General features: G+C 52.8%; 5 protein-coding genes across 5 annotated transcripts; 3 read left to right on the forward strand and 2 right to left on the reverse strand.

Annotated features, from left to right (window-relative positions):
• Nucleotides 1–209: 209 nt before the first annotated feature.
• BDZ83DRAFT_565769 (ribosomal protein L10-domain-containing protein) lies at nt 210–1,423 on the reverse strand (the record flags this gene model as incomplete). The annotated part of the gene is made up of 2 exons (XM_060503792.1): nt 210–1,139; nt 1,250–1,423. 2 exons carry the CDS (start codon nt 1,421–1,423, stop codon nt 210–212), a joined length of 1,104 nt encoding a protein of 367 aa, XP_060370764.1.
• Nucleotides 1,424–1,553: 130 nt separating this feature from the next.
• On the forward strand, nt 1,554–3,729 carry BDZ83DRAFT_600293 (WD repeat domain-containing protein). The gene is made up of 3 exons (XM_060507027.1): nt 1,554–2,444; nt 2,501–3,202; nt 3,257–3,729. Exons 1-3 carry the CDS (start codon nt 1,867–1,869, stop codon nt 3,648–3,650), a joined length of 1,674 nt encoding a protein of 557 aa, XP_060370765.1. The 5' UTR covers nt 1,554–1,866; the 3' UTR covers nt 3,651–3,729.
• Nucleotides 3,730–4,147: 418 nt separating this feature from the next.
• Nucleotides 4,148–5,576, reverse strand: BDZ83DRAFT_565863 (DnaJ domain-containing protein; the record flags this gene model as incomplete). Its single annotated transcript, XM_060503808.1, has 4 exons — nt 4,148–4,467; nt 4,521–5,357; nt 5,414–5,483; nt 5,541–5,576. 4 exons carry the CDS (start codon nt 5,574–5,576, stop codon nt 4,148–4,150), a joined length of 1,263 nt encoding a protein of 420 aa, XP_060370766.1.
• A 2,782-nt stretch (nt 5,577–8,358) lies between these two features.
• BDZ83DRAFT_747038 (uncharacterized protein) lies at nt 8,359–9,645 on the forward strand (the record flags this gene model as incomplete). The annotated part of the gene is made up of 7 exons (XM_060513367.1): nt 8,359–8,406; nt 8,463–8,532; nt 8,582–8,605; nt 8,668–9,206; nt 9,267–9,323; nt 9,401–9,531; nt 9,606–9,645. 7 exons carry the CDS (start codon nt 8,359–8,361, stop codon nt 9,643–9,645), a joined length of 909 nt encoding a protein of 302 aa, XP_060370767.1.
• A 432-nt stretch (nt 9,646–10,077) lies between these two features.
• On the forward strand, nt 10,078–10,998 carry BDZ83DRAFT_332103 (cytidine deaminase). The gene is made up of 3 exons (XM_060502422.1): nt 10,078–10,536; nt 10,638–10,719; nt 10,777–10,998. The coding sequence occupies exons 1-3, from the start codon at nt 10,181–10,183 to the stop codon at nt 10,852–10,854; spliced, it is 516 nt and encodes a 171-aa protein (XP_060370768.1). The 5' UTR covers nt 10,078–10,180; the 3' UTR covers nt 10,855–10,998.
• The last annotated feature ends 2,946 nt before the right edge of the window (nt 10,999–13,944 follow it).

Consider the following 13,944-nt stretch of genomic DNA (forward strand, 5'->3'; position numbering starts at 1 on the left):
TCTCTCATACGGAAATTGTGTGTGACATCAAGTAGATCAGGGTTAAAAAGCTCTTGAACATTTAAATAATCATAGGAAGCGAGGGGGAATTGTAGAAGAAGAAAAAAGTGAGTACTAACCTTTGGGAGACGGAGAAGTGAATGCTCACGAGCATATTCAAATCACCAGAAGTCAAGAGCGAATTGTTTTTGCCGTCAAATGCGATGTGCTTAATTGACCGGCAACCCATCTATACAGCGATCAAGATCCACGCATCTTCGTAAACCCATTCGTAGCCCAGATAGTAGCCGTAATGTCACCGATTTCCCGTCAAATTTAGTCGCTAGAAACGATGTCAGCAATGGAAGAACGCGCAGAGGGGGTGAGTGAACATACAAGAGACCGCCGAAGCCGCCATCCTCATCGGACTCCTCCTCCTTCTCCTCCTCCTTCTCCTCAGCCTTGGTCTCGGCAGCGCCGCCGGAAGCAGCACCGGCAGCGGGAGCGGCAGCGGCGTAGGCGTCGGGGTTGGCGATGCGGTCCTTGAGCTCCTCGATCTCGGGCCAGGAGTAGTCGGTCTCGATGGCGACAGCGAGGACCTTCTTGTATCCGTTGAAGAAAGAGTGGATGACGGAGGGAAGGGTGGGGAAGTTGATGGCCAGGGAGACGGCGGCGATGGCGGTGACAGCGCCGGCGAAGGTCTTGAGGAGCTGCTCCTCGGAGATGTCGAGGACATCGGCGGGGAAGCAGTTGCCCTGGTCGTAGACCTGAGCGATACCCATGCCGTAGGTGAAGGGGGAGATGTTCAGCATGTTGAGGAGGGTGGCCTCGGAGGGGCCGACCTTGGTGTTGGCCTCGACGAGCTTCAGGTCGGACACAATTTCAATGGTACCACGGGCAATCTTGGTGGGGACACCGAGAGCCTGGAAGAAAGAGGTCTTACCAGGCTCCATGCCGGTGTTGCCAGCGGGAACCCAGACATCGGCGGGAGCGAGGGCACCGGCACGGGCGGGGGCGGCGACCTTGTTGGCGAGAATCTTGTCACGGACGTCCTTGAGCTCGCCGTTGGTGAAGACGAAACCGACGTTGCCCTTGACGAAGGGAAGGAGACGCTCGTACTCGGGGGAGTCGGGGATGAAGGTCTTGAGGGCACGGCGAACCTAGATTTCAAACTTTGATTAGCAAACGCGTTCTTCTGCGGCCAGTGATGCGCTGGCGAGAGAAATTCTTGCAGGCGCGCGATTGGGCTTCTCGCCGTGATAAAACGTACCATGGTGTTCTTTCCCATCAGGACGACACCCTCACCACGGAGGGATTGTCTGATCTCGTGCATCTGCTGAGAGCTGACATTGTCGACGGTGACGATGAAGATGGACTTGTACTCCTCGAGCAAGCCCTTGAGCTTGTCGAAGTAGCCGGCCTTGTTCGCAGTTTTGCCCCCCATATCTTCTTATTTACGAAGGCAGGTTGTTTAAGGGCAAAAGAAATTTTAGGGATTGGTTGGTGATGGGAATTTGGGTATCAAAAGTTGATGTTGCAAAAGGCAAAAGAGAGGCTGTCCCCAGAATTTGAGCTTTTTGCTTCACCAAACGAAATTTCGGTGTGTGTTGCGGCCGGGCGCCGCTGCCCCCATCAGGGCAACCGAGTGGGTCTAGTCCCAAAGGAGGACAAGCGCGGGGCAGCTCGCAGGCAGATTGATGGCCCAAGCTTTGTCGAAAAAAAGATACATGTTAACTTGTACCGCTCTTTTTACTTCTCAGAGATCCGGTGGTGGGGCATGTGCTCAGATGCAATGAGTCTGAAGTGAAAGTTCTACGTTCCTTGCAGGCGCAACTTCAACTCATGCCAATTGAGCGAGGACAACTCTAAATAAGTCGCGTTTTCACGATGAAGGTTCCCTACAACTGTCTCGAGCCTGCGGGTAATGTGGTCTTCGCTGCCAGGGGTGGAAAGATTCACTCGTTCAGCCTGGAAGACGGTGCTCACATCTCAACATGGAAGCATCCCGACGTCGAAAAGGCCGCTGCTGCTGCTGCGTCGGCTGCTGCGGCCAAAGTTGAGATCGAAGTGAGCTCTGGTGCTCCCACACCTTCGACCCCAGCCAACGAGGAGGATGGACCGCCCGCCAAGCGTCAGAGAGTCGATAGGGGCGAGGAGGGCAAGGCGGAGGAGGCCCAGGAAGAAGCCAAGGATGCCGATGCCATGGTTGTTGACAGTGAACCTCAGAAGGCTGAAAATCAGAAAAGAGATAGGAGAAAGGGAACCAAGAACATGAGGCGCAATAACCGGGACGGCCAGCAAAACAACCGCGGCACAGCTTTTGCGAGAGTCCCAGACTACCCCGTCATCACCATCATGACAACCACCAGCAACGGAAGTCACCTGTTGGCCATCTCGGGCCATGACAAGTCTCTCTGGGTCTTTGAGCACGACGGCAGGGGAAACCTGAAGGAGTTGAGCCAGAGGTACGTTGTCCGACTTACACCGTCATGTACGTTAGCCTTAACACGTAATTCAAAAGACAAATGCCTAAACGTCCCTGCTCGGTCCTCATCTGCCCAGACAACGAGACCGTCTTGAGCGCAGACAAATTCGGCGACGTCTACTCTCTGCCGCTAATTCCATCGGAAGCCTCACAATCCACCGACGCTGCCGCCCAGCCCGAGGCCGCCTCCGAGACGGCTCCCGCGGCCGCCAAACCGTTCACGCCGGAAGCCAACTCCTTCACTGTGCACTCCAAGAGCAACCTCCGCGCTCTCCAGAGCCAGCTGCGCGAGCAGCAAAAGTCGAAGCGCGATGTCACCAAGGAGCAGCCGACGTTCGAGCACACGCTCCAGATCGGCCACGTCTCCATGCTTACTGCCCTGACGCTCGCATCAAAGGGGCATCGCCGGTATATCATCACGGCCGACCGCGACGAGCACATCCGTGTCTCGCGCTTCATGCCGCACGCACACGTCATCGAGGGCTTCTGCCTCGGTCACGCCAACTTCATCAGTGCGCTTACGCTGCCGATCCAGGATGTCTTGGTCTCGGGAGGTGGAGACAGTGAGCTGTTTGCCTGGGACTGGGAAAACGGCAGGGTCCTCTCCAAGTTCGATATCCTAGGGCAGGTTCAGCAAATCGACAAGGAGACTACCAAGGTCGCTGTTGCCCAGCTACTCTCGGCGAATGTCACGGAGAATGGCTTGCAGGTGCCTGTCGTCCTGGTAGTATGCGAAAGGTTCGTCACCCTGATCTCCGACACCAAGTGAATGATAGCTAAATCAGCCTCCAGCGTATCTGCCATCCTCGTCCTTCGTTTGGCGGAAGACAACACTCTTTCACACGTACAGACCATCTCGCTCCCTGGAAACCCGCTTCACGTAGCACCCATTGCTACCGAAAACTCAATGACGAGCATATTGGTGACTATTGACCCGGCAGAGAACGACGCCGCACCCAATGGTATCGTCTCTTTCAGATGGACCGGCGCCGCCTTTTCGTCCCAGGATCTGGGAATACAGGACGCTAGCGTGAGTGAGGCCGAGTTCGACATGTCTCACGAGCAAGTGAGGAAATTACTTTACAACACCGAGGACTTGCGCAAGCGGGGTGATGATGAGCAAGGTGAGGAGGGAGAGGGCGAGGAACAAGCGCAGGCAGAAGGCGAGCCTGTGGCGAAAGAATAAACATGGGAAGAAGTTGCGTCAAAACTTCCGTCGCGAGCTCTGCATATATCAGGTGGGCAAAAGCAATTCAGGCACGTTTATCATCAATTCGATTCAGCGAATTATCCTCTCTATGACCGTGAACGCCTTCCTACCAAGTCTCGAATGTCCGTCGAGCAAAAGAAGCCAAGTGATGTTTTGAAAGAGCACGCGCTGGACCAGATTTCCCTGTTACTATGTGCTGGTCCACTTGAATCCAGCCTCCATTCTCGACGAACCCGACACGGGCGTCTAGGCGAGACGTCGTGGCTGGTTGATTCCCACCATCTGAGAACGGTCTCCCAACGGCGAGCCCATTTACCGTTTTCATGCAACCGTGTCCATCCATTCGTGACTGGAGAAAATATGCAATTTCGTTCTGTCGAACGGGTTTGTGAAAAGAAATCTCGCCCACGCCCCCTTCCCCCTACCACGCCGGAGATGCTCGTAATAACAATATCATCGGAACATGACGTCATTTACTGAGAAGCACACTGCACGCGCTCAGCACCGGGGTGGCCGTCCTCGTCGTCCTCGTCCATACCGCCAGCGCCTCCGAAGACTCTAGCCTGGGAAGAGTTGTCGAGATCCTCGAGGTCGGCGGGCTCGGTCATAGCCTCAGGGGGGGGAACGGTTTGTAGCGAAGGGGCGGGAAGCAGCTTCTGGAGAGCCTCGAAGGCCGCGGGGTCCTCTGTCCAGCCCTTCTCAGGGAACTTGACGTTGAACTGGATGTACAGGTTGCCGAAGTCGTGGTGTCTAGGGGAAGGCATACCCTGGCCGCGAACCATCTTGACAGCGTCTGGACCGTGTTAGTAATTGCGAACATGAAAGGCAGCACAAGATTCGACATACCAGGTGCAATAGCTTCACCGGGAAGGATCTCGATGCTGAGCCACCTGTCGTCAAGGTGCTCGATGTAGATAGTTCCACCGGCAAGCGCGGTCACCAGCTCAATCTCGCACTGGTACAGAAGGTCGTCCTCTTTGCGGGTGAAGCGGTTGTGAGGCTTCTGCTCGATCTCGAAAACAACGTCACCAGCCTGGATACCAGGGGCCTGGTCACCCTCACCACGGAACTCAACCTTGGTGCCGCTCCTGACACCACGGTCGACGTGGACGTGAAGAACCTTGCGATCGACAATGGTCTTCTTTCCGTTGCACTGCTTGCAACGATCCTTGTCCTTGATCGTCTCACCCTCTCCGTTACAGTCAGGGCAGACGGTCTGGAAACGCTGGATCATGGGACCCATTTGTCTCATCATGGTCTTCATGCCGTGGCCATCACAGCCAGCGCAGCGCTTAACAGCACCCTCCTTGCCGCCACGGCCCTCGCACTTGGAGCAGATAACGGACCGCTGAAGAGCCAGCTTGGAGATCTTGCCGCGGTAGACATCCTCGAGGGAGACCTTGTGGGTGTGGTGAATCGTGCGAGCCTTCGGGGGTCCGCGGTTAGGCATGCCACCGCCACCGAACATGCCTCCAAGACCGCCACCGAAGCCGCCGCCGGAACCGAAGAACTGAGCAAACAGATCCTCGGCAGCCATGCCACCACCGCCGCCGGCACCGCCTTCGAGACCAGCCTCGCCATATTGGTCGTAGACAGTGCGCTTCTGGGAATCGGAAAGAATTTCGTAGGCGTGGGAAATCTCCTTGAACTTCTCCTCAGCATCGGGGTTGTGGGCGTTCTTGTCTGTGGAGGTCTTGTCAGCAAGCCCGTGAGGGTGCGGCGGCTTTGTTGGTGCTTACCAGGGTGGTACTTCAGGGCATTTGTCTTGTACGCCTTCTTCAGCTCCTGTTCGGTCGCCGTCGGCGCAACCTGTTCCAATGTCAATGGTCTGTCCCAACTGTGGGAGCGTTTCTATGTTCAACGTACGCCGAGGGTTTCGTAGAGCTTCGTTTCTTTGACCATCGTGCTGGTTGGTACAATAATCCTTATCTAAGGATTGGCGATAACCGGAGTTCTGGGTAGGAATCTATGGAGGGGCCTGGGTGACCAAAAGTCAGATGAACGAATCAAAAACAGTTCGCCAGGTTTGCAATATCTTCTTGTGCATTCCCGTTTTCGTGATGCCAACAGAAAAGAGTAGGAATAGAGAAAACAGTCGTTTTTGGCGGCTTCGGGGCAGAGCCGTCTCAAAAGGAGACAGCGGGAATGCGGATTTAGTTTGGCGGGTAAAAACACAACTCGGATTCGCTTTGCGCTGCAGGAAACACCGAAAGGTACTCACTTTCTGAAAGAAGCCAGGAATGGCGATTGCGCAACTGGGTATCTGATGTAAAACTAGAAAGAGGGAGGTAGTTGCGGGGGAAAGTAGGAAAAAATTGAGAGGAGATCTGTAGCCGGGCTGGCGAGGAAGTTATTGATGGGTGAGGTTCCTGGCGGGGAGGAGTACGGTGGAAATGTACCTTGGCTGAATGGACCGAAGTGCGCTAGTGACGGGACACTGGGACACTGGGTTTTTCACAATAAAGGGAGAAGCAGGCTGCAAAGGCGGGTCGCCTTGCGCATGTCCCGCGCCCAAATGGCCCCAAATTGAAATCGATGGAAGAACATGGAATTCTTTCCAGCCACTGTGGCGGTGCTGATGATGCAATACCTGCAGCCTCTCCGTCCATACCTGGTCCGAGGGGTCTTTGACGGTCCTTCGACTCCTACCTAGCAGTACCTAGAGGACCAGCAGGACCCTGATCGCCCCAGAAATAACTCTTTGTCCGCCTTCCAGGGGTCTCTGATAACAATTTGCGCCTTCTCTCAGCCTGATTTCCCTTCCCCAACTCGCCTCGAAACCTATTCTTATCCCACGCATCCGACGTATCGCAGAAGTAGCCCATTAACAATTTTTGACAATCCGGTCCCCACCACCAGACGGGAATCTTAGCTAAGCGGGGCGAAAGGTAGAGGTGGATTTCTCATCCGTCATTGTCATCCAGCGCTGCGCAAGAACGGCGGACCAGTCTCCATCGGATTTTAAGTCACCGCTGGCGATTGCCTGCTCGTTGAATAGCTCAGCTTCCGGCAAAGAGACATGCTCGCTTACACCAGTCGCCAGCTGAGCGCGAGACAACCTCCCTGTGGTACTGTCACATAAGCGTTCCGAGGCCGGCACTCACTTGACCCTATCAATTGCTCATCAAACAAATATGCCTGATTATGAGCATTCATGTTTCAACGGCTCGTCAAACGTCTGGCAACACAATCTTGACTGCAAATTTCACAGTATTAGCAAGCCCCCAACGATATCGGCCGAAAGTATCAAGCTACGCTCTTCTTTCAAGTCATGCGTAGTCGCACTCTATTGTGTCGCATCGTCTCATATAGGTGGTGAAATATTTGTTGAGGTTCCCGGCCTTCCAGAACGTTGACCTGGTTGCGGGTATGTTCAGATCATCCTTCTCATCCTGCAGATGTCCGTGAATCCGGACCTTGGATAGTCAACGCATCTGTTGCCGTGCTCGGACAGCGTCGTCCTAGGAACGCCATACTGAGGGTTCCTTTGGACATCCAGCCCTGGATGAGCTCAGTATCTCGAGAAAGACGAACTCTAGCACTGGCAGGCATACCGATACTAGATTCTCCTACCGCAGTATAACTTCTTCCATGGCTGGACACCAACTGGCCTCATTGGCACCAGCAGAAGCTAGCGCTTAAGCCCCATGGGTTTCGATGCTTAGCCAAGGCATTCCAGAACTGTCGCTGCCAGCACGACAAACTAATCTCATAGGTTACACCAACTTACTTCCCCTGCAGTGGGTCACATTGAATGAAAGAAAGCTCGCGCGATTCCTCAATGTATTGTACCCCTTCTAAAGGCTTGACTGCTTCGACCAGGGCGGACCAGTAGCTGATGTAAGCTGCAAAGGTTGCCAAGAACCATAATCAACGATTGCAACAGGGTCATCAGCGTTACAGAACATCATGATGGTCAACACACGCGATGACCAACAACTGTCGAGATGCATATGGTAGGCCACTCTGTGAGGTACCTAGGCGGGCGATTGTTTTGCTGCTATACGGCAGAAGTTGGTGGGGGAGATATAAGCATCTCCGTCGTCCGGACCTCAGACCAGAATAGTCCAATCAGACAAAGATGATTTGAATGTCACTGATATCGGTACCTTTAGGCTCGAATCTCAATGGACACCCTGCGCGGGCCATAAGCTACCTAGAGTCAATGCCGACCCCAAAGCAACGAAAATCATCGTTAACTAGTTTGGCAGACTGAGTTGTGCCTGTCCTTCTGCTCAAGAACAGCATAGACAAAAGACTGATTTCTCAAGTCAGCAAGTGAAACGACACCACGGCCGATGGTGCATAGATTGATATTGCGAGACCTTACCCCAGAGCAGAAAAAAAACAGCATAATTTTTGCGCCGGTTGGAGGAAGTCTCGCCTCCACAGTCTGGTAGCTGCAAAGGCTGCTAATCCCCTCGGAGAAGCAGCATTTCAGTTCGCGTGTTGGTGACGGCATTGGCCTGTTTGGGCATGCAAGCTTGAGCCGCTCAGAGTCTAGCCTCAAGTGCGGCACAACTTGAGGTTACCTCTGCTGCTCCTGAATTTTGTATCGAATCTGAATATTTTACCTTGCCCTTCCTCGATTCATCTGTGAGGAGACACTGTCAGGTTCTGTTCTTCGCTCGTACATGTAGTTACGATTCACCTTTGTTGACACGTTATCTCATAAATTCCGAAGATGGACACGACCGTTGATTTCAGTCCCTACCGCGCCGATGGCAAGCTTGTACGTCAGTTGTTCCAATAGAAGTCTATGCATAGTGTGCTAAGTATCGCGGCCAGTACGGCTTCGTCTGCGTTGTCACGGGCGCTGCTCAACCTGTTGGACGGGCCATCATCGAGGAGCTGGCAGGTAGGAGTTTGTTCGCTACCTCGTGAAGGTGCCACTGACACATTGACAGCACATGGAGCCGCTTCTATATATGGTAAGATAAGAACCAGAGTCTTGTGGTGAAAACGACGACAGAAAAAGAATGACACGTTCTAGCATGCGATAAGACGGCCAGTGATGAGACGTTCAAGCCTCTCGTCGCCAAGGTGCACCAAGAGCACCCCAACACCAAGATCATCCCCTACCCGTTCAACGTTGCGAAGGAAGAAGAGACTCTGGTCCTCATCGACGAGCTTCTCAACGCCTTTGGGCGCCTCGACATTTGGGTCTCGTCCGCAGGCCTGCTAGGGCCTCCGTCCATCAACGAAACGACACCGGCCGACCTCCAGCGGTGCTTCGAGGCACATTCCATGGCGCCCTTCTTCGCGCTCAAGTATGCGCCCCCCGCCATGGCCAAACTGACGGAGAAGCAGTCGTACCCGAACGCGGCGCCAAAGAGCCAAAAGTACGGCAGCATCATCGTCATCAGCAGCGTGGCATCGACATACGGCGGGTGCTGGGGGCCGTGCTACACGATGGCGGCCCACGCCGCGCTCGGTGTCGTCAAGGCCGGCGTTGCGGTGCTCAAAGGCTCGGGAGTGAGGATCAACTGCATTTCTCCGGGCCAGATCGATGTTGGTCTAGATTTGAACGGGGTAAGAGTGCTGTGCTTCACAAAGCTGAGCAGTCCGGGATTAATCAGCGCTACATTACAGGTCGATATGAAGGGAATGAATTCCCAATTCCCTCCTGCGGTCTTGCAAGGAAAGGAAGTAAGTCGAAGAAAACGAGGGTGAAGAAAGGAAGTCTAGACCCGATGGATAAATAACCTAACACTCGTCATCCAAAGGCATCCGAAGCAAGCGTCGGCCTCGAGCGACCGGGTAGTCCCCAAGAGGTGGCTCGAGTAGCCGGATTCCTAGCTTCGGGCTTCAGCTCCTATATCACGGGAGCAAACTTGGTGGTCGACGGCGGCTCCTCGTAAGTATATCCCTTCAAGGCACATCTTGTGACCCCGTAACCAAGGCATCAGCTCACGGATATCGATTACCCAGTGCCATGAACCCGCTTACGATACCCCTCGGCAAGGCGTAAGTTGGCGTTGAAGGTAGGTAATCAGCTAAGAATGGACTGCGGGGTTGTCCAATGGTTGCAGAACGGCGAGACGTGCATGCTAAGCCATGATCATACGGGGGAATGTCCGTCCAATCCGGGGATTGAATGTCATGAGTGTAGGCAGCCCAACTAGGCAGGAAGTTTGGAGGCGGAAACGGACATCAGCGATGGCTGGGAGAGAACAGGAGGAATCATGGCAATTGCGGGTTTTCGGTTCCCAAACTGATAGCAAAAAGATTACTTTGAGAAGACGCAAACGGAATTCGGAGACGGCCGGGGGTCGCTATTGGCACCCGGACCCCCCATAAATGGAGCATGCCAGTGGCCCTCACAGAGGGCGTTCCCACCTAGAGGCCGCCGAGAACAAACTAATAGCAGCAACCCGTGGACCCATCATTCAACTACACACATAGGATCATAGATTCGTCTCAACATCATATCTCATTCCTCATCTCAGAATCTTGTTCTGTCACTCACTTTCTCACTCACATATTTGCTCTTACTTAATATCATCATGGGCTTCACACCAGAGGTTTTCGATATTGCCAATGAGTCTCAGACGGCCGAGACGGCCAAGAAGTACGGACTTACCCCAGCCGAGGTGACTGAGCTTCACCAAAAGGCGACGGCAGCAAAGGCCACAGCATACTGCCCTTACAGCCAATTCCGCGTGGGAGCGACGCTCTTGTCTAAAGACGGACAGTACACATCTGGAGCAAACGTCGAGAATGCCTCTTATCCGGTTGGCACATGTGCTGAGCGAGTAGCCTTTGGCAAGGCCATCACGGAGGGCATTCGGGGGTTCAAGGCTGTCGCGGTAGCCACTGATATTGAGGCGCCGTGTAGTCCATGTGGCATGTGCCGGCAGTTGTAGGTCAACCCCTTGAAGATACCCTAGTCCTCGTCCCGCAACCTTCAGATAGATATCGTGCACCATCGAGGCGGCCCTTGGCTGACGTTTCTTTTGTTAGCATCCGTGAGTTCGTGGACCTGGAAACGCCCATCCTTATGTTCAACAAGGACGGAAAGTATGCAGTCATGAGACTGGAAGCCGTAAGTTTATTAGAAACAAGTCATTGAGCAAACACTTGGGCTGATCATCGTGAATAGCTTCTGCCGCTTTCATTTGGCCCTGAGTACCTTCCACCCCCAGACGTTCTGGAGAAGGCCCGGGCTGGCGGAATCTAGGCTGTTGAACGATTCGTCGTCGTGCTGGACAAGTAGATGAGAACCTACTAGCTCATGCGCTCATCAGCGACAACAGTGTGGAAAGAGCTCTTTGCTGTAGTGACGATATGTTTACACGGCCTCTCGTGGTATGGGGATGATTTGGCGTTGAGATCGGGTAAGGAGAGGGGAGGCTTGCTTGGCTGGGGTGTTGAGGGGTGAGCTTACCGCGTCAAGTTGAGTTGGTGCAGATAGGCGGTCGATTGATATTCGAACCTGTATACGTCTTCAGTGGGATATTACATTGATATGGGATCAATGGCTATGGTCTTCACTGATTCATTCTCCAAACAGATGTCACTCAAGATATGCCCACGGCCCGTCGTGAATATTAAGACATGTATTCCCACAAGCAAAAATCTTAAAATACAATTGGTCCGATCCCATGTCATGCAACAACAAGTCTTGGTTTTTGTCTATTGAAGGATGAGTCTCATGGCCAAGTGCTTGGTGTCTCTAGTCGTTATATGGACTTGTTCGTTGGGCATCCGTGAGCCAAACATCGCAAGCGGGCAACTTAGGAGTAGAGAGATCCGGATCAAGGAGAGAAGCCGACAGAACATCCCTTGAGTCTCATAGAAGTAAATCGAAATCTGGTCTGTAGATTTTTGTTTCTTATAGTTTGATCATTGGAAGACACTGACTACATGTTGTTAAAGGTAACCTTCGGCGGTATCGAGGACTGCATGGTGTGTAACATGTAGCACACAGCAGGCAATATTCTTCTTGTGGGTTTAATAATATTTTACGACGAGTGAAATATTATTGAGTCTGTAAATGCTCTAGCTAAATGTTTATGGCAGATATATCTGGACGACAGACCTGACGTTGCACCACTTTAAATTTACATAGGAATGAATAGCACTCCATTCAATAGCTAATAGTGAATAATGTGCTCTTCTCGAACAGACTTACTTTTGACAATACTTTTCTTTGGGACTGAACAGTAGATGTGTGTATTATTGATCAGCCGAGTCTACGGCAACAAGAGTCCGTTCTTCCTCATTGGGCGAGATGCTTGATTTACCTTTCAAGAGCTTTAAAGAACTCTGCCCTGTACATAGTCTAGCTATGTCGTTAGCAGCGTCTACTTTTGAGACTCCTCATGCAAGCCTCTTGATGAGATCATGTTTCTAGCAAAGTACATCTTAGTCAACACCTAAGAGAGGCATCGTCAGAACTTGCCCAGGCATCGTTGCTGATTCGAAGCTGCAAAGTACACAACCGCCAAAGCAGCCCCATGTAAGTGGACAAGGGCGGTTTCCCCATCTCACGCCCCCTTGGCAAGGGGCAGGTTCTTCGTTTAGTTGCATACACTCAGTAGTTTCAATGCAGGTTTCAATCCCGCTTCCTTGCAACCCTAACGAACTGCCCAAAACGAAACGAAACAGAAAGGGGGGGGGGGTTCCCAGGGGTGGTCCCCCGACACCTCAGACGCTCCTTTGACAGGACGGAGGAGAAAGGGAGGAAGGGAAAGACCGGAAGGGCCAGGGCAAGGAGGGGGGTGAGGAGGGGAGGGGAGGGAGAGTCTGCTGTAAGTCAGTCGGAGCGGATGAAAAAAAAAATCCCCTGGGCATGAAACTTTTCTTCCCCTCTACCAAGGTCTATCCCGCACACAACTCGAAGCCCTCATCGGCCGGGCCACAAAAATGTCGTCGCACTGCGCCGGTATCTCCGGGTTGATGAACGAAAAACAAAATCACGTTTGTCATTTTGAGTACAGTCCCAAGTTCTTGAACAGCATTATGATGAGATCTGGATCCTCTGGGTTTATGGCAAGCGACACTGAGTCTCGACTGGAATGATTTTGGTGGTGACGGGGTCTTGGTGTGTTTGGCGGGGTAAACACCGATGTCCCGCAACCGCAGCAAATCCCCCACCAAAGTTTTGACAGCACTGACATTTAGGTTCTCACGCTGAGGTGAAGGGGAGGAGGGGTTGTTGAGCTCTGGCCTGAGGATGAAGCCTGGAGATGGCTTTTGCCTCAGGCGCTAAGCACAGACCCAAAGGTGCGCACGCCGCGTCCTCTATAGGGAGCCAAATTTGATCTTGTTTTCGCCTTCGGGCATTTGGTCAATTTGAAACGATACAGAGAAGATGTAAGTTTACCTTGATAGACCCGGGTTCGAATCATGGAACGGTCACTAACGTCTCTCACAGTAGCATGGCCCCTGCACTAAGGATGACACGCTCAATCAAAGAGAAGCTACCAATTTTTTTGAGCTTTTTTTTCTATTTGTTTGAATTTGATGCTAGACGATTGAACGTGATTTTTTTCCTCGCAAAATTTTCAAACTGCGTTATTGTAGAACAAAACCCGGGGTGAAGGAAAAGTAACGAGGAAAGTGTCGTCGCCTTGTCCATGAGCCCCACAACTGGACGCTCAGGCTCAGAATGGTCGGCGGCCCCCTACTAATAGGTCCAACCGTGGACTGTGTTGAGCCACGAACGTTGGGAGCTTTTTTTTCTCACGCTGGAATGTGACCATAGAGAGAGATATCGAATTGACGGCCCGTCCACGTGGCGCAGCCCAACCTCGTCCGATGGGCTGGTGTTTCTCCAAGTGCCCTGATAACGGGACCCAGCCAGGCCTTGCTCAACGCCCCAGTTCACTCGACGCACTGCGTGTTAATCAGGTAGTGTCTGAATGGACTCCGGCCACTTGCAAGCCTGTATGGTGGAACATCCGAGGGCGATGTTCCATGTCGTGGCAGCAATTCGCCCTGCCATTCCCAAGTATCCAGCCTCGTGCATGCTCGCCCCCGCTTCCTTTATTGGACCCCTGGCGGTAAACTGCCTTGCGATCATAGTGTCAAGAGAGCAATTTGAAGCGTTCCGCTGTGACCCTCTGCTACCACATGTCCCCAGACACACATTCAAACAATCACTTTGAACAAGAAAGACACAGAGAGTATTTTAAGAGAAGATTCATCGTGACATGGCCCCTACGTACAGAGAGACTAGGAAACCGAAAATCAAAAACTAGAACCCTTGCCAATGATTCTTTTAGGTACCAGTCCGCCGCACCTTCGTGGTATTAAGGTGCCAAAA

This window comes from Colletotrichum acutatum (assembly GCF_030867785.1).
Source record: "Colletotrichum acutatum strain CBS 112980 chromosome Unknown BDZ83scaffold_5, whole genome shotgun sequence".
Classification (NCBI taxonomy): Eukaryota; Fungi; Ascomycota; class Sordariomycetes; order Glomerellales; family Glomerellaceae; genus Colletotrichum; species Colletotrichum acutatum.